Source organism: Notamacropus eugenii, chromosome 6, assembly GCF_028372415.1.
Source record: "Notamacropus eugenii isolate mMacEug1 chromosome 6, mMacEug1.pri_v2, whole genome shotgun sequence".
In the NCBI taxonomy this organism is placed as follows: domain Eukaryota; kingdom Metazoa; phylum Chordata; class Mammalia; order Diprotodontia; family Macropodidae; genus Notamacropus; species Notamacropus eugenii.
Genome location: NC_092877.1, coordinates 59,193,188 through 59,211,697, shown reverse-complemented (window position 1 = coordinate 59,211,697; position 18,510 = coordinate 59,193,188). Strand labels below are relative to the sequence as shown.

Genomic DNA, 18,510 nt, shown 5'->3' with positions numbered 1-18,510 from the left:
TTCTTAGAAGGGGTGCAGCGGCTCCCCCAGAGCGCGCAGCTAAGGCAGCCAGATGGCTCCGTGAGAGAGCGCTGGACCAGGAGTGCCCCTCCCCCTCCAGAAGCCCGGCGAAGTCCAGCCTAGGCAGCGCGTGCAGCCCCGCTCCCTCTGCGCAGCCTCAGTGTCCTCGGCGCTGACGGGAGCGGGTCTGCGCAGCCTCAGTGTCCTCGGCGCTGACGGGCGCGGGTCTGCGCAGCCTCCCGAGCCACGTGCGCTGCACGGTGAACTCTCCATGGTAGCGACGCGGCCCGCTCCCGCTGTCAAAGAAAGGCCCCTCCTCCTCCCCCGACTCCGCAGTCCTTGGAAGACTATTCATTGTAATTAACTGCATGAGCCAATTAGACACCGTATACACTATTAATTACACAATTAATAGACTCTTCTTTCCCCGCCCCTCAGGGCTGAGGGAGGGGAGCGCGCATGCGGCCTCCTCGGAGCGGCATGTCCTCTCTGGCTCGCCGTAGCCGCATTCCCCCTCCCCCTGGGGGGAAGGGAGGGGTGAGAGGGGGCGGGTACGGAAGTCCGGGAGCCTGGGATCCGCCTGGGCTAAACTCGGAGCTGGAAGCGTCTGGTCAGGCCAGGATGAGGCTGCCGGCCTGGCTGCTGCCCCTGTGGCTCCTGCCCCTGTGGCTGCTGTCGCGAGCCACCGGCCTCCGAGGCCGCACGCCCGGCGGTCTGAGGGCCTTCGTGGTGCCTCACAGCCACATGGACGTAGGCTGGGTCTACACGGTCCAGGTAGGGGGAAGCGCGCCCCTGCGGGGGTGTGCCGGAGGGCTAAAGGCTGCGGGAGCCAGATGTGCCACAGGGGGCAGCCCGAGGTTTGGGGGGGGCAGATCTCACAGTCCGGCTGCCCTCAGGGTCCCAGGAGAGTGGAGGACGGCGCTCCCGGAAGCCTCCGAACTGGGGCACCCAAACCAAAGGAGCGCTCTCCGAGGTGCCGCTCCCTTCTCCTGCAGGAGGAATTTTGTGGTTTTTAGTTAATTTGTTTTCAGGTTTCTACAGTCACTTCCAGAGTCTTAGATTTTCTCCCCCTCCTTCCCCGAGGTGGCATGCAATCTTATTACATTCTTATTAAACACATTTTCACATTAGTCCTGTTGCGTAGAAGAATTAAAAAGAATGGAAAAACCCATGAGAAAAATCAAAACAAAACATAACACAAGGGAAAATAGTCTGCTTCATTGTGCGTTCCAATTCCTGGATGTGGAAGGCATTTTGCATCAAGAGTCCTTTGGGAATATTTTAGGTCCTTGCATTGCTGTGGAGAACTAAGTCTACCAGAAACAGCCCTGCATGAGGAATTTTGAACTGTTCAGGATGGAAGCCCCTTTAGGGTCTTTTATTCTGGTCCAGTCTGTAGCACCGAAGGGACCAGCACACCCACCCCACCAAGAAAGTCAAAATGAGTGGTCAGGAACTGGCCAGAATATAGTCAGACATGGGGTGGAATGGACAGAACCTTGGACTTTGGACCACTTCTTGGTTGTATGACCTTGGACGGTTCTCTTCTCCCCAGTCTCATTTTCCATCTATGTAAAGTAAAGGGATTAGAATGAGATTATCTAAGGGTTCCTCTAGCTCTTAAAGGAGATGGTTGTAGAATCTCCTATGCCTGAAATAGGATATACCCCAGTTGGCAGTTTGGGTTGGGGTGTTGTGGAAACTCAAAATAGTCGCTTCCCCAAGGGCACCCAGTCCTTAGCCAAAAGATTGGGAATTTAGAAGGTCATTGAAGGGCTACTAGAGTGAATTTTCCAAAGTCTAACCAACACACATTCAAAAGTGACTTCGTGGGAGTTAGGGGGTTGGCCCAGACTTGGCTGCAGGTGATTCTGTTGGTTTTAAAGCAGTCCTAGGGGGCTTAGCATATTTGTCTAGAATCACCTGAAAGATTTCTGGTGCTTTTAGATTTGTCAGGGAGGATTGAGGTGTCCCATAGAATCAAACCTTGGAAGGGCCCTGAGAGATCCCCCAGTCTAAGACCTTTGATGAACAGATGAGAAAAACTGAGTCCCAGAGATGTGAAATGAGTTGTCCAAGGTCGCACAGTGAGTTATGGGAAAATTGGGGTTCAGACTTGGTCTCCTAACTCCACTGCGTTAGGCTGTCTCACTTGCATCTACCTCTTTTGGGAAACTTTCCTTCACTGCTCATGGATTTGTAGCTGGAAGGCATGTTGGAAATCATCCAGTCCAACTCTCCCATTTTACAGATGAAAAACAAGTCCAGTGAGGTTAAGTTCACTGAGGTCCAGGATTCCAACCCAGGTCCTATGACTCCCATTATTCTTGCCAACATACCACACTGAAATTTTCCTTTCTCTGTGCTCTTCACAATTTAAAACTGGATTATATTACCCAGTTTGATTTGTTCTCTACTTGTTTAACGTGTATAAATTTATTTTCCTCGGCCAGGAGTTCATTTGCACTAGATATGCCCTGTTTCCATCCCTGACTTGTGTGGTAGGAGACAGCATGGAAGGAGCACTAGATATGGATTTAAAAGATCTTGGTTGGAGTCTTAGCTTTGCCACTTAATGCCTATGTGACCCTGGGCAAGTGACTTTGCTTTACTGGGGCTTACCTATAAAAGAAGAGGGTCACCTTGATGATGCTTAGAGACCCTTTGATCTCCAACATTCTGTGAACCAAGGTCCTTTGTAGTTCTAACATCCTGTGTTAAGATATCCTTCAGCTCTAAATTCTGTGGATCCAACTTTACCTCTTACTTCCTGTATGATTCTGGGCAAATCATTTCATCTCACTAGACCTCATTTTCTTCTTCTGCCAAATGGGGCTACTAGTACTTGTACCCTCTACTTCATAAGGTAGCTATGCTAGAAAAAGTATTAGGTATCATCCACATTATAATTAATACTCTAAGGACCTGTAATTCCTTTTTGTTCATTTGTGTTCAGAAATGCAGATTACAGCCTCTCCATGTCTGGCACTTGGTAGATGTTTAATAAATGCTAGATGGTTGATTGATTGATGAACACAGTGTGTTCCTGTGTTCACAAAAAGTCATTACTTGGTGACCAGACCTTCGGTGATGAGCTTGGCCACTTTTAGCTAGACTAACCCTCAGATAACGACAAGCTAACTCTCATTGGATCTTTACTTGAAGTCTTAATTTTGGTAGAACTTACCATAGTTTGTGGTCTACTGGCATAGCCTTTGAGAACTCAAGGCCTTCTCTATCTATACTAGGCTGAAGCATGAGAGAAGGATCTCTTGATTTCCATTGGGTGAATACTACTTCCACCAATGCCTGTCACAACCTTTCCAGCCTACTAATCCTGTGCAATTTTTGTATGGTTTTCTAGAACCATCACTCCACTCCCACCCCCACTACATAACAGATGTATCCAGAGACTAACCTGTAAATACTTTTAGTATCTTGATGGCACCAGAATAGCTCCTGGGCAGCTGGTCTTGGAATCAGGAAGAATCTACCTTTAAACAGTAGTCACTTAAACTCTCTCAAGTCTCAGTTTCCTCATCTGTAAAATGGAAATAACACCTCCAGTAAGATAGCATGTAAAATGCTTTGCAAACCTTAAAGTGCTATGTAAAAGCTAACTCTTGTTATTATTGTATTGAGCCATGACCCTATACATTTGGGTTCTCTTAATCAACAGATCCAGTGACCGGCTTCAGTCCTCATTCTCTTCTGCTTTTGACATGTGATTATGTTCTTTTACTGGATTCTCCCTACCCCCTCAGCTTCAGAGATACTACAGCTTCCCCATTCTCCTCCCTAATTAGTCCTTCACAATCCCTAGGAAACTACTTCTAGTTTCTCATCCCTTTCTCAACTCCTTAATTCAGTTGTTCCCCTAGTAACTTTCCATAGCCCTTTCTGTCTGCACTGCCTTCCTTGGTAATTTTGTTCACTCCATGGGTTTTAGCCACCACTTCTATGCTGGTAACTCCCAAATCTATATCCCTGCCCTTCCCTCTGAGCTCCCAACATATACGGAGGCCATGTGGTACAGTCAAAACAAGTCAGGATTTGACATCAGAGATCTTGCTTTCAGATCCCAGCTCTGCTCCTATTAGTGCTGCCTCTGTGAACTTGGGCAGGTCATCCCTAGCTAATCCTCAGCATCCTTATTTGTGAGGGAATCAGATTGGACTAACTTTCTTGGAATTCCTCCCATCTTTAAATCTGTTATCCTGTGATCTCCAGTTGCCTCTAGCATGTCAATTCTTGGATATCCAAAACTGAATTTATTGTCTTTCTCCCTAAACTTGCTTCCACTTCTAGTTTAATAATATGTTTATATATATATATGTATCTTAGGTTTACAAAGTGCTGTACATGTTATCTCATTTGATCTTCACAACCTTTAGCTGTTTCTTTCTGTGGCACTGCATATACCTAGTCTTCTTATGTTCATAATGCTGGTGTAATTTTTGTCTCTTCACCCTTCACATCCAGTAAGTTACCAGGTCCTGTTAATTCCATCTCTAAAAAGATCTTCTATATGATCCCTCCCCTCTGTTATTATTTTACTGTCCCACTTCAGCCTGTCTCTGGCCTTGGAGGCTGTTGCGGTAACCTCCCTAGAAGTCTTCTGTATGAGTGACTCTTCATGCTGATAGCAGCCTTTAACACACTGATGGAATCACCCCCTTCAGGCTTAGAGCTTTGGTCATGTGAGTTTTCTGGCTAATAATCCTCAGTAGCTCCCTGCTGCTCCCCAAGCTGAGTTCACAGTCCTTGGCCTAGCTTTCAAGGCCTCCTGTGTCTTCCAGTCTTATCTCTTCAAAGGCCTTCCTTGAGAGGCTCTTTCATATAGTTTACTTCCATTCCTTCCCACTTTTTCTCAGGTTGTTTTCTGTGCCTGAAATGCCTTTCTTCCTTATCTTTATCTGCTGAATTTAGGGGCAGCTAGGTGGTGCAGTGGATAGAGCACCAGTGCAGGAATCAGGAGGACCTGAGTTCAAATCTCACCTCAAACACTTGACACTCATGAGCTGTGTGACCTTGGGCAAGTCACTTAACCCCAATTGCCTCTTCCTGGGTCATCTCCAGTCATCCTGATGAATATCTGGTCACTGGATTCAGATGGCTCTGGAGGAAAAGTGAGACTGGTGACCTGCATAACCCTCCCTCATTCAAAACATGGTCAAATGCAAGTGATGTCATCAATTCTCTCTGATGACATAGTCTTCTTCTGCAGTGAAGGATGAACACATCTGTTGAATTTAGCTGTCATTTAAAGCTCCCCTTAAAGATCATTCCTTCAGAAATCTTTCTCTCACTGATAACAACCTCTGCCCTCATATCTCACATAGTGCTTTACTTTGTACCTCTCAAATGCACGTACTCTCTTGCTTTGTTGAATCCCTTCTCGTTGATGTGGAAACTTCTTTCAACAGTGCAGATTGCAACCCAGCCACACTCATGTATCTTCTATGACCATCCTTTTAGGCCTCCAGTAAATTTGCCATAAAGAATACACCCAGCTTGCTGGGAGCCTTCTTCATCCCTTGGTCACCTTTAATGGTGTCCTTTGGAGCATGCAGACTTTCCATTGTCACCCCTTCTCATTCTGGATACCTCCCAGCTTCTTTGCAGTTACCTCTCTCTGATGACATCTGTCTTTACATGCCTTTTCTTGTGAATTGCAAGAATGAATTTAGGATAATAGAATCATCAAAGTGAGAGCTGGAAAGGATCTGAGAGGCTTTTGAATCCAACCAACCCCCTCATTTTGCTGGTAACAAAACTGAGATGTAGTGATTTACTCAAGTGACTTACAGCTAATAAATATGAAAGTCAGGATGTGAACCCAGGCCTTGCTGACTCCAAGTCCAGTATTTTATCCATTGCTGCTTGCTGCTTCTATTCCAAGTACTGTAATGTTGTGTGTTGTGTTGCTATCTGATGCCTACACGAGTCTGTTAGTTCTGTGATAACAAGTACCCTGACCCATCCAAACTTTCTATCTCTCTCAGTGTCTAGCATCATGCTCCATACATAGTACATGTTTAATAAATATTTCTTGATTTGATTGACCTTCATGGCAACAGAGCAGAATTTATACTCACAAAAAGGTTGTCCCTCTCTAAAGTGGGCATTCTGGGAAACTATAGTCTTACTTGTTCCAGAGAGACTGCCATAGCTTTGGAGGTATTTAGAGCTCCTCTTTGGAAATTAATAACACATTGTATTCATGGAAAATTGTACTGCATGTATATAAAGCACTTTCATTATTTTATTTGATCATCCCTGCTCTTCTGTGAGGTGAGTGATATAGGCCTTGTTATCTGATGGAGAATTTGACTTTCTCAAGGTTACACAAAATGCCTTGGACTGGATGGGGAAACTGCAGCCTCAAGGCCACATGTGACTCTCTAGGTGCTCCAGTGTAACACATGTGACTTTGAGACCACAGAAGAAGAGCAGCAGATTCGGATCTAGAAAACCTGGATTCAAATTCTGACTCTACTTCTTACTCCTTAAATGACCTTGGACAAATCCCTTACCTTCCCTGGCTTCAGTTTCTTCAACTGTAAAGTGACGAAGGAATTGACTTAAATGATCTCTAGTTTCATTTAGTCCTAAATCCTGCCATTATAAGACTAGAGCTCAGGTCTCCTGGCTCCCAGCCTAGTATAGTTTTCGTGGTATCTTTTCTAATAGGTCCCATTTCAACTTGTGATAAGATTGAGGAGAAAAGCCAAGTGAGACTAAAGAGATCCCAAAGGGTTTTGTTTTGTTTTTCCTTTTCTGTGTTGTGAAATTTCCAGTTTCCCCCTGGGAAGATAAGGCCTTTCAAACAAGTCCAGCTGGGCCCTGAAAGACGCCCTTCCAGAAACACGATCCCATTTCAACAATAGCGAGCAGCTCTCTGAACTCTGCCTGCCCTGTCTCCCTCAGTGAGGACCCTGTGGAGTTCACAGTTGGGAGGAACCCTTTAAAGTTGGGGAGGCCTGCAGTGCAGTCAGTTCCCTGTGCAGTAGGTGGGGCAAGTATTATCCTCCTAATAATAATAATGGCTAACATTTACGTAGCATTTTAAGGTTTGCATTTGTTATCTTATTTGATCCTCACAACAACCCTGTGAAGTAGGTGCTATCATTATCGTACCCATTTTACAGATGGGAAAGCTGTGGCTGAGAGTTTTAGTGACTTGCCCAGGGTTACATGGCTACTGAGGCAGATTTTAAACTCATGTCTTCCTGAGTCCAAGTCTAATGCTAGCTACCCTGGGCTAGTCATTTCACTCCTTTGCCTCAGTTTCCTCATCTGTAAAATGGAGATAATTATAGTACCTTTCTCTCAGGGCTGATTTGAGGATGAAGTGAGGCAATAATTGTAAAGCTCTTAGCACAATGTCTGGCATATAATGGGCACTATCTAAATGTTAGCTGCTATTATCATTATCATTATTATTATTATTAAAGTATTAATTCCTAATTCAGGCAATAGAGGTCTTTTACAATCTGATTTCAATTTAGTTTCCCTATCTTTATTTGTACTACTTATTCCCCATCTTGGCTTCTTTTTTTCCATCCTTACCTGTCCTATCTGTGTTCCATGCCTGGAATGGATGCCTGGCCCCCCTACCCCGCACCTGCACTTCTTGAATTCTCTCCCTTCAGGGCTCAGCTCAAAGGCACATTCTTCATGAAGCTTTCCTTTTCTCCACCTCTTTCACCTTTCCTCCCCCCGATTAGATTGTAAGCTCCTTGAGAGTAGGTGCTGGGACACATCTCTGAATCCCCAGCTCTGACCACAGTACTTTGAGCACTGTGTATAAATGAATGTGTACAGGAGAGAGCACTGGACTTGGAGGAGGGACATTCAGATTTGATAATCTCTAAATCACTTAGCCTCTCGCTTTCAATTTCCCCATCTGTAAAATGGGGCAATCAAGCTTACGTTGCTTATTTCTCAATTAGTCCAAGGAAAACTCTTTAAAGGCTACAGAGATGAGAACTGTTACTATTGTTATCCTCACCCTCCCTAGAAGCCCTTTCCAGGGACTTGTCTCTCTGCCTTTTGCTAGTTCCAGCTTTTTTGCCATGGAATGGAAAGTGACTTAATTTTTTGGAACTATTCTCAAAAGATGGCAGGTATTCTGTGAAGTCAGGCTTGAACCTGGTTTATTTTCTTTATTAAATTTTTTTTTCACTCATCGAGCATTTATTGTTTTTCTCCCTCCCACCTCCCTCATCGAGCATTTATTGTTTTTCTCCCTCCCACCTCCCTCGCCCCCCCATTGGGAAGAAAGAGAAGGAGGGAGAGAGGGAAGGAAGGAGGGGGTAAGAGATGGGAGCAATGGGGAGGGTGGGAAGAAAGGAAGGCTGGAGGGAGGCTACCCTAGAATTTAGTGGTAAACTTCTCAAATAACAGCTAATCAGTTTTGACTGATTGAGAACTGTTTGTTAAAGAAAAGTAATGTTAGGGATCATATAATAAGTAGGATTTTCCCAATTAACTGGAAAACCTGTTTATGTAAAAATTGAACCTTCAGGCCAGAATCTGAGGAACTGGGGTTCCAGTAGGTACTCAGTAGGACAAAGGAGAGAGATGTCATTTCTTTATACAAAGGGGGTAGTTGAGGGAGATCATAAGGAAACAAATTTAGATAAGCTTAAAAACTGTGCTGGGCTCCCAGAAAGGGATTAAGCACTTGAGATTAATTGCAGTCATTCCCTCAGATCTTATATAAAGTCCCCACATCCAGTAATTGGTAGAGCCAGGAATAATTAAAGCCAGGGTTTGCTAATTTCCTTATATAGCAATCTTAATCCTACCCCTAATTTTCACAAATTCTGAGTCATTAGGGTCTCAACAAGGTTTTATCTTAATGAGCCATGGTTTTCAAAAGTTTTGGTTTTTTTACCCTCTTCTAAGTTATAGCAGTTATGATAGTTTCTGGTATATAAGTTTGGCTCTTTTCTTTTCTAGGAAAGACCTATGGGATAAAAAGTAAAAAGAATCCTGATACAGATTTCTACCTTGTGCAACATCTGAATTCTGAAAGGCTCACTCATTCATAGCAGTAATAAGAGCTTATGGTTGTAAAGTACTTTGTGATCATTGATAAATGAGCACTTTGCATCCATTATCTCATTTTTGCTTCACAACATCCCAGGAGTTATATACATAGTACATACAAGTATTGTCGTCCTTATTTTTTAGATGAGGAAACTGAGGTTCAGAGCAGTTGCAATTTGCCCAGATTCATGTCACTAGTGAGTGGTAGAATCTTCTCTGGAACACATGTGTTTTTTGACCCAAAGCTCACTGAACTGTCTTATAATTGTGGAAGATTAAAGACACCTGGGGAAGGCATCATCTAGCCCAGCTCCCATGTGGATCATGAATCTCTTTTGTATGTGCATGTATGTATGAATATATATGTATGTATTCTGTATACTTGCATGTATGCTCAGACATAGGTACCTATATTTTCTGTGTATGTGCATATGTCCTTTATTTATTTGCATACATGTACATCCTCTTATGTGTATACACATACACATATATCTTCTTTTCACACATACATATATGTATATATGCCAAACTATTATTATGTTATGGTGTGTGTGTGTGTGTGTGTGTATGTATGTATAATGCCCTGTCAGATATGCATACAGCTTCTATTTTAAGATGTTTGGTAGTGAGGAATGCCCTACATGAATAGGTTTGCCCACAGTTAGTTTAATATTGGAATCCAGCCCTCAAGTGTGTCTCTCATGTCTTAACCTTGTCTTTTCTCCATATAGACACTTATTATAAGCTTTGTAATGTTTTCATATCTAGTAAAAGGACAGGCAGTCTGGTATATTTGAAAGAACACTAAATTTGGAGTCATAAGACCAGGACTTGAACCCTCATTCTGGCAGTAATTCATTGAGTGACCTTGGGGAAGTTAAGTCCCTGTCTGGGCTTTACTTATCAAATGAGAGGATTATGGTAGAAAGTTTCCAAATACCCTTCCAGCTCTAACTTCCTGTGACTGTAATAGCAGTTAATACTAAACTGTTTACCTTCCCTGAAATCCAGTGAAACTGATTTTCTTTGTTCCTTATTAAGTTCGTAAACTAGATGTACAAATTCTTCTGTGACGGTTATGTGAATATTTAAATTTCTTTTGAGATAGAGATTATTCCTGTGAACAAAGCTCAAGGAGCATTCCAAGTTAAAGCAGTCTAATGGCATGGGAAGTTGAGTCAGGAGACCAGACTTCTGATCCCAGCTCTCTGACTTATCTAACCTTGACTAGTGTTTGCTTATTTGCAAAATGAGATAAAACATACCACTAGCCCTTACTGACACTGTTAAAGCAGTGTCTGAGAAGATTTAAAATCATGGAATATTGAAGGGACCATAGATATTTTCACATATAACTCCCTCATTTGACAGCAGTGGAAACTGAGATCTAGAAGGAGGAAGTCACTTCCTCAAGATAACAGTGAATTAATGGCAGAACTAAGATGAGAACCTAGGTCTCCAGACTTCCTCCATATCCATTGTTATTATACTACAGTCTCAGTCAATCAATAGACACTTATTAAGCACCTACTACATTCTAGCCACAAGGCATTATCTTCCCCACAACAGGGGCACCAGCCTCTCTCTTACCCAGAGGCTGGCTGCAGATAAAAGTAGGGATAGCCTCAGCCACTGGACTGGTGTCTGGGATAGTCTGGGCCTTCAGGCTGGTGTTGCTATATGGTAGCTATAAAGCTGATAGGTAGGGGAAACGAACCCCATGAGACTTTGGTGGTACGGAACAGGGAGGTTCTATGGATCCATTCCCTCAGTAGCTGTCAATTTTTGTGTTTGCTTGAGGAGGCCATGTGCATAAACTGTTTGCCTTGGGCAAAGAGAAAATCACAGGACTGGTAAGGATGTGTCTGTGTCACCGGGCCAGTGACATTGATGACCTTAAAAGCAGGCATCATCTTTGTTTTTGCCTAGTCTCTTGGGCATGCCTGTATTAGAACTTGTGAGACTCTATCAGCTGGTATCATGGCTCATTGTGAAGTTTGAGGGAAGGAGTTTTCTTGTTGCTTTGGCATTGAGCAGACGTGCCCACTTTTGAAGCCTGTTTGTGTAACTCATAAGCTGTCTTCTCTCCCTCCCCGCCCCTCTTCCCGCCACCCCTCCTCGCTCTCCTTCTACAGGAGAGCATGCATGCCTATGCAGCCAATGTCTACACTTCCGTCACAGAGGAACTGAACAGAGGGAAGCAGCGCAAATTTATTGCTGTGGAGCAAGAATTCTTCCGGCTCTGGTGGAGCAGAGTGGCCACAGACACCCAGAAACATCAGGTAATTGTGTTTGATTTATTAATTACTGTGGGGGGAGCTAAAAAAGCTTTCTTAATGGATGTTGCAGCATTCAAAGGAAAAGGAAACCACTTTCAATCAAACCTTGTAAAAAAAAAAAGTCTCCCATCTGTTGTTAAAGTTGTTCTTCTTTTGATAAATGTGGTTTGCATTTTCTCTAAAGTGTTTAGAATTCTAATTCTGGTTAAAAGCCCAACCAGGAAATTTTACAATGATATTTGCACTAACAGTGTGGAACAGTTGTGCCTTCTGTTTCTTATCAGTGTGGTGAAGCTAAATAATATTATAGGGTTTTTTATTGTTTATTTTTTGTTGGTAAGATCAGGCCAATATTTCTTAGAGAACCAGAGAGGTATCTGGGAATTAGTAGTTAAAGATAAAGCTAGGAAGATCTGGGTTCAAGTGTAGCCTCTTGACACGTACTGGAAATCTAAATATCTCAAACATTACAAGTTACAGAGAAGGTGCCCATCTGCACTGGTAGACAGAGTCTCTCCAACTAGGAGACCTCAATGCCAGTGAAATCATGGGTCCAGGCCTTATCCCTTTTCCTTGTCATAGCATTCAAAGTTGAAAGAGACCTTCAATGTCCTTGTGTTCAACTCACTAACGTAAGGGCTGAAGAAACAAGGCTAAGAAATGTGCAGTGATAGCTTTATAGCTAGACTGCCTTTATAGGTAGTCCTCTTCCTAGGACCTTGGACAAATCCCAACTCTGCCATTTCCTGGCTGTGTGACTTTTGCCTGATCTTATCCCTTTTTGCAGTATTAGGTTCTTAATCTGCCTGATTAGGGGGTCAGTGAGATGATCCTGTCCAACCTCAGCATTTGGGTTCTGGGATCTGGTTGAAGCAGAAGGTTCAGCAAATGGCTGAGAAGATGAAGATGTTTCATTACTACTTTTTATATACCAGTCTGAACTTTTTTTAAGGGCCAATCTGTGCAGAGGATTGGGTTATGTGCTGGGAAAAATTAAAGGATCGCACGGTCTCCACCCTCTTACAGCTGAAAAATCTACTTAAAAAATAAAATAATAGTAATTCACATTTCTGTATTGCTCTATGGTTTGCAAAGTGCTCACTACACAAACACTGTGTGAAGTAGGCAGTGTAAGGATTCTTATCCTAATTGCAGAGAGGGATTTTGGATATTGAGGTTCAGACAAGTGACTTGCCAGGGAGAAGCTATATGACATGAGGACAACAGTCACATCCCAGTCCATAGAGTTAGCTGTGTGACCCTGTGCAAATCACTTAACCTCTTGTACCCCAGTTCCTCATCTATAAAATATTGGAGACAATAATCACTGCTTCTTTCTACTTTGTAAAAACTCCAGGAAACTTAGGGAGGTAACACAGAAAATGGTTCTTCAAGAAAAATCTATGCTATGGGCTGGAGGCCTGAACCCTTCCTGCAGTTGCCTCAAAGTAATAGCGAGGCTGATACCCTCCTTAGTTTTCTCTGAATTCTTCAATCGGCACTGCTGCTTTCTCCATTGAGCTGACCATCACCATTCATTGAGGGGTAGAGCACCTTCCTACACTGCCCTGGTTGTGGCTCTCTTGTACACAGGCAGGTCAGAGTCCTGGCAGCTAGAACCAGCTCTTGGTTATCTGTGCCACTCCAGGGCAGGAATATCCACATTATCCTACAATTCTGTTTAAGCAAATGGCTGGAAGACAGGGGACAAGAGACCAAGCCACTGACTGATTTTTGCCTTTAGTATTTCCCCTCCTTGAGTCTCAGTTTCTTCTTCTGTAAGGTGGAAGAGAATCATCCCTACTTCACTGAGAGAGCACATGCTTTGTATTTTTGAAAAGCACTGTACAAAAAATGTTCATTGTAACTCTTTTTGCATTGGAAAGAACTGGAAACTAAGGGGTATGCCCACTAGTGGGGAATAACTAGACAAATTATGATATGTTGATGTAACGGAACCTCATTGTGCCACGAAAAAGGATTAGGCAGTGTCAGACAAAACTGGAAAGACTGATATGAATTGATGAAGAGAGAAGTGAGCAGAACCAGGAAGACAATGTCTACAACAACATTATAAAGAAAAAGCAACTTCAAAAGACTTGACAATTTTGATCAGTGCAGTGACCAGCCACAATTCCAGAGGACTAAAGCTAACAGCCTATCCGCCCTGGCCTCCTGACTGAGAGGAGTAGAGTCAAGATGCAGAATGAGGCGTTCATTATTGGACATGAACAGTGTACAGATTCATTCTCTCTCTCTCTCTCTCTCTTTCTCTTTCTCTCTTTCTTTTTCTCTCTCCAATGGGAGGGAAAAGGAAGGAAAGAAAATAAATGCTTATTAATTGGGAAAAAAGTAATAAAATGTTTTTTAAAGGAAAAGTACTATCCTTAGGTCAGATAGTCAGTAAGCCTTTATTAAGCACCTACTGTATGTCAAGAAAGACAAAAGACACTGACTGCCCTCTAGGAGCTCACCATCTAATGGAGGAGAGGAACTGCCTCAAATACTTGGTAGCTGTTTGAACTAGGCCAAATCACTTAACCACCATCTGCCTCAAGTTTCCCTAACTGTAAAATGGAGATGGTAATAGCATCTGCCTCACAGGGGTTTGGTGAGGATCAGGTGCTTTGTACAGTGCCTGGCACACACATAGCATGTGATTAATAAATGTTTGTCTTTTCTTTCCTTGATTAGGAAGCTAAGCTTCAAGAGTATTAGCTACACATACCAGGTCCCAGTGCTAAAGCTTTGATTCATAGAACTACAAAACTGGGAGATCCTGAAGGTCCTCTAGTCCAGTGTGGGTGTTTTAGAGATGAAAAAAGACTGAGCTCCTGAGAAGGGCAGCGACTCTCTGCTCAATGCAGCCCGAGATGGACAGGCAGGGAGCCTCCTTCCCGACTGACCAGCATGGACAGTGAGCTACCCAAGTCACACAACTTCTAGGCTGTGAAGTCAGCACTTGAGCCTAGGTCTTCTGGTTTACATCCTGTCTGCTGCAGCCTGTTCTCCTTGTTCATGTGGCCTCAGAGGTTAAAAGAAAGCCCTAAAAACTAATAGTTACTAAGTAAATATGTTCTAGTTTGATTATTGACTTGGTTGTTAATGGAATTGCCTGTTTTCTATCATCAAAGGTCCATCAGTTAGTGAAAGAAGGACGACTGGAATTTATTATTGGAGGCCAGGTGATGCATGATGAAGCAGTGACCCACATAGATGATCAGATTTTACAGCTAACAGGTTTGTTTGCTTTACCCATTCAGTAATGGCACATGACTCATTGAATGTATGAAGCATATCTGAAGTACTTACTGTATGCAAAGTGCTGTGCACTTTGGGGATACAAAGAGAAAAGTAAGACAATCTCTACCCTCCAGGAGCTCACTCTAATGGGGGAGATAATACGTTTGGTAGGTGTCAGCTACAATTCAGATGGAAAAGTCCCTTGATCCTTAGGGTGCAGCCAGAAAGTAGATTATAATATCTCTTTTTAAATGTCATTTCCACTAATAAAATCCTATTGGTTTTTCATATTGTGACATTGAACAGTGCCAAGGATTGTGCTGGCAAAAACTTTCATTTCTGGGTCATCAGTGGCCAGTGACTGTAGTTCCAGCAGGAACAGTGGTCAGGCTGCATCTCCATAAATATTGCTTCCCAGGATGATGGCTAAGGGCACTGAGCTGGAGGCTACTACTTCCTGAGCTCAGGGTCTGAGGAGAGATGAATCTTGGGATTCTAAGGTTTTTTTCCCAGGTCTGACATTTTGCATTCTATGATGTCTCCCTCCTTAAATTCTGTGATCTTTGTAAACGGTATCTCCAGAATACCATGGAAAGAAAAGAGATAGTACAGGACAGGTGGAAGAACATTGGGCTGGGATGACTTCCTGTTTGGGTCTCAGTTTCTTCAGCTGTAAAGATGATCTCCCTTACCCTTCTGACTCTTCAAGCCCTCGGGGCATTTTTCACTTCTGTAGCTGAATGTTTTACAGGTTAATAAATGGTGATGGTGGGTGGCACCCAAGACATAATTCTTTTCCTTTCTTGAAGAATTTTTTTTCCTCTTCTACCTCCAGAAGTTTCTCAAGGGTTTCATGCTAAACTCCAGTTAATTGTTAACTCTCTTTATTGCCAGCAATAGTTATTAAAAACAGAAGCGGGAAAGGAAAAATGGAAACACTGAGCAATCCCAAGGAATTCCCAGTATTTGAGGCATTTACAGCATCTGAGACATTTTCTATCATCCGGGCGTTCCAGGCAACAGTGCAGTGAGGGCCCCAGAGAGCGTAGAATTTGATAAGGTATCGGGCAGGTGATGCACCGTTAGTAAATACTTGTTATGTTGATCTCATGGAATTGAGGCCTTATGCACTGGGACCTATTCAGGGTCATCTAAACTGACCACAAGTGATGAGGAACTAAAAACTGTGGAATCTTAAACATGAATGGAAGGTGAGGACAACTGCTAAAAGGAGAAGAGAAAATAGTAATTGCCAACTCCACAACCAGAGGAAAGATTGCTCAAGGTGACAGGGCCTAGGTGGTGCAGTAGATGGAGTTCTGGACTTGGGGGTCAGAGGAACCTGAGTTCAAATCCAGCCTGAGATGCTGACTAGATGTTTGACACTGGGCTAGTCCCTTAACTTCTCTCTGCCTCAGTTCCTCAGTTACAACATGAAGCTAATATAACACCTACCAGGAAACTATTGATAAGAAAGTCCTCTTATGTCCCAAAAGATTTATGGCAGCACTTTTTATGATAGCAAAGAATTGAAAGCAAAGTAGATGCCTATCAAATGGGAAATAGATAAACAAATTGTACATAGATGTCATCATCACTCTGTAAGGAAGGACGAATGTGAAGAACTCGGAGAAGCCTGGGGAGGACTTACGTGAACTGATGGAGAGGGAAGTAAGAATCTTTAGGGAAAACAATTTAGATGCTGAGTATCAGAAAAAATGAACAGAACCAAAAAAATGTTAAATGAACTTTTAATTTTAATAACGTCCCAGAGAAAAATAAAGAAAAGTTCCAGCGTTGGGGGACTATGGGTGTGGGACCTTTCATATACTCTCAGACACACTAAATATGTTGATTAGTTTTGCCAAGCTGCCGTATTTCTCTCTTTAAACCTTCCTTGCAAAGGATGGAGGGATCAGAGCAGGCCTGCACAACCTGCAGCCTATAAAAGGATTTCAGGCAGCCTGCGAAAAATGGATTTTATCCTCCACGTTTTTTGTGGGTCACCCAAAATCCTTTGGAATGGATTGTGCAGGCCTGGAATAGAGTATACTTGGAAATGAGCATGACATAAATACAAAAAACATTAATAAAGACCTTTTTTAAAAAAAAAAATAACTAATGGGAAGTAACATAGTATATTGGCAGGTACTGCACGGGAGGACTTAGGGGGCCTAATTCTAGTCTGGCCTCTGCCTGAAGTTTGCACTGTGTTCTTAAGCAAGTTTGCTCCCCTCTCTGGCTCTCATTTTCCCCTCTGCTAAGTTATCTGTAAGATTTTTGTTTGTTTGTTTTTCTTCCCCAGTTCTGATTATCTGTGATTTTGGACATTAGGAGACAGATGTTCATATCCCAGCTGCACCACTTTCTAGTTGTGTGACCTTGGGCATATAATAACGATGATGATGATAGCCACCATTCATAATCATCTTAAGGTTTCCAAAATGCTGTGTGTAGGTTGTCTCTTTTGATTCTCATGACAACCCTAGCAGATAGATGTTATGATCCCCATCTTACAAATGAGGGAACTGAGACAAATAGAAGTTCAGTAACTTGCCCAAGTTCACACAGGTAGTAAGTTTGTGAGGTAGGGTTCAAACTCAGGCTTCCCAACTCCATTTCTAACATTCTTACCTACTCAACCTCTCTGGGTCTTGATTTATCATCTGTAAAATGAGGGTAATAAGCACTCATACTCCCTAACTTATAGGGCAATTGTAAGAAGCCTCTGTACTCTTCCTTCAGCAGCATGGTGTGGTGAACGTCAGGACCGCTGAATCTGAAGTCAGGAGAACTTGGGATTCAATATAGGCTCAATTGCTTGTTGACAGTGTGACCTTGGGCAAGTCATTTTATCTTATTTAATTTCACTTTCATCTGTAGAATGAGGTTGTTGAATTAGGTCATTGCTAAGGTTCCTTCTTGCCTGAAATCCTGTGGAGTCTCCTCCATCCCTAAATCCTGTGACCTTTAAGCACCATATAAATACAAAAATACTAGGCTGTGAGTGAAGAGACTCAGATACAGCACATCAGATCAAAGCCTCTTGGTTTGGCTTGTGAAGCACTACCCAGCGACTCCAGCCTCTTTCCAGCCTCCACGTGCATTACTCCCTCTCAGAAACATTGTTTTCCTTTTCTTTGTATCCACCGGGCTTAGCGTTGTGCCCGGCATATAATAAATATTTAATAAATGCTTGCTGACTGACTGACTCTCTCTGCCGTCCAGCCAAACTGGCCTTTCTTTTCTAGGTTCCTGTAACAGCAAGCACCCTGACACATCCAGGAGGGCCTGCTGTACAGGTCCTTAGATCTGCTTTTCTAAAAAGAAAGCAACTTTTGAGGGGTCACCGTCTACTTTAATCAAGCACATGTATCATTCACTTAGTTCAGGGGAAAAAGCACCCTGAACTTCAGAGAAAATACAGAGAGATCAAAATCACAGACAAGGCTTCCAACTGTCTGACCATAGGCAATGCATACAGCATTACCAGAGAGAGAAGCACCAACAAATGGGTTTTCAAAGCTGGAGGGTTCCTTAGTGGCTGCCCAGAGTCTCATCTGGTGCAGGAACCTTCTTCCAAGAACTAAACCCCAAAGCAAAATCTCACCTCAGAGTGTATGTACTCTTTTCAGAGCCAGAGGGCACGACCCTTCATGACCCAATGTCCACCTTCATGCAAAACAAGCCTCCCTCAATAGCCCCACCTGAGGCTGTGGTGGGGAAGATTTTTAATTCCCATTATAGTTCCTCACACAAGACGTTCCATTCCCCATCTCAGCCTTTTCACGGGCTGTTCCCCATGTCCACGCTCCTCACCTATACCTTTTACAATCCCTCTCTTCATGTCACAGATTCTATGTGAAGCCTTTCCTTGTCCTCCAAAATTCTACTGGTCTCCATCCCAGTCTGCTTTATATTTAACTACTTT

General features: G+C 43.1%; 1 protein-coding gene across 2 annotated transcripts in view; it reads left to right on the top strand.

The window, feature by feature from the left end:
* Positions 1-528: 528 nt before the first annotated feature.
* MAN2B2 (mannosidase alpha class 2B member 2) overlaps positions 529-18,510 on the top strand; it is a 79,634-nt gene continuing 61,652 nt past the window's right edge. The window contains exons 1-3 of one of the 2 annotated variants that reach the window (XM_072620177.1): positions 529-774; positions 11,193-11,339; positions 14,471-14,576. In XM_072620177.1, the coding sequence (XP_072476278.1) occupies positions 622-774; positions 11,193-11,339; positions 14,471-14,576 (406 nt within the window). In that variant the 5' untranslated portion in view covers positions 529-621. The remainder of the gene's footprint in view (positions 775-11,192; positions 11,340-14,470; positions 14,577-18,510) is intronic. The other variant, XM_072620178.1, reaches the window with a different exon arrangement.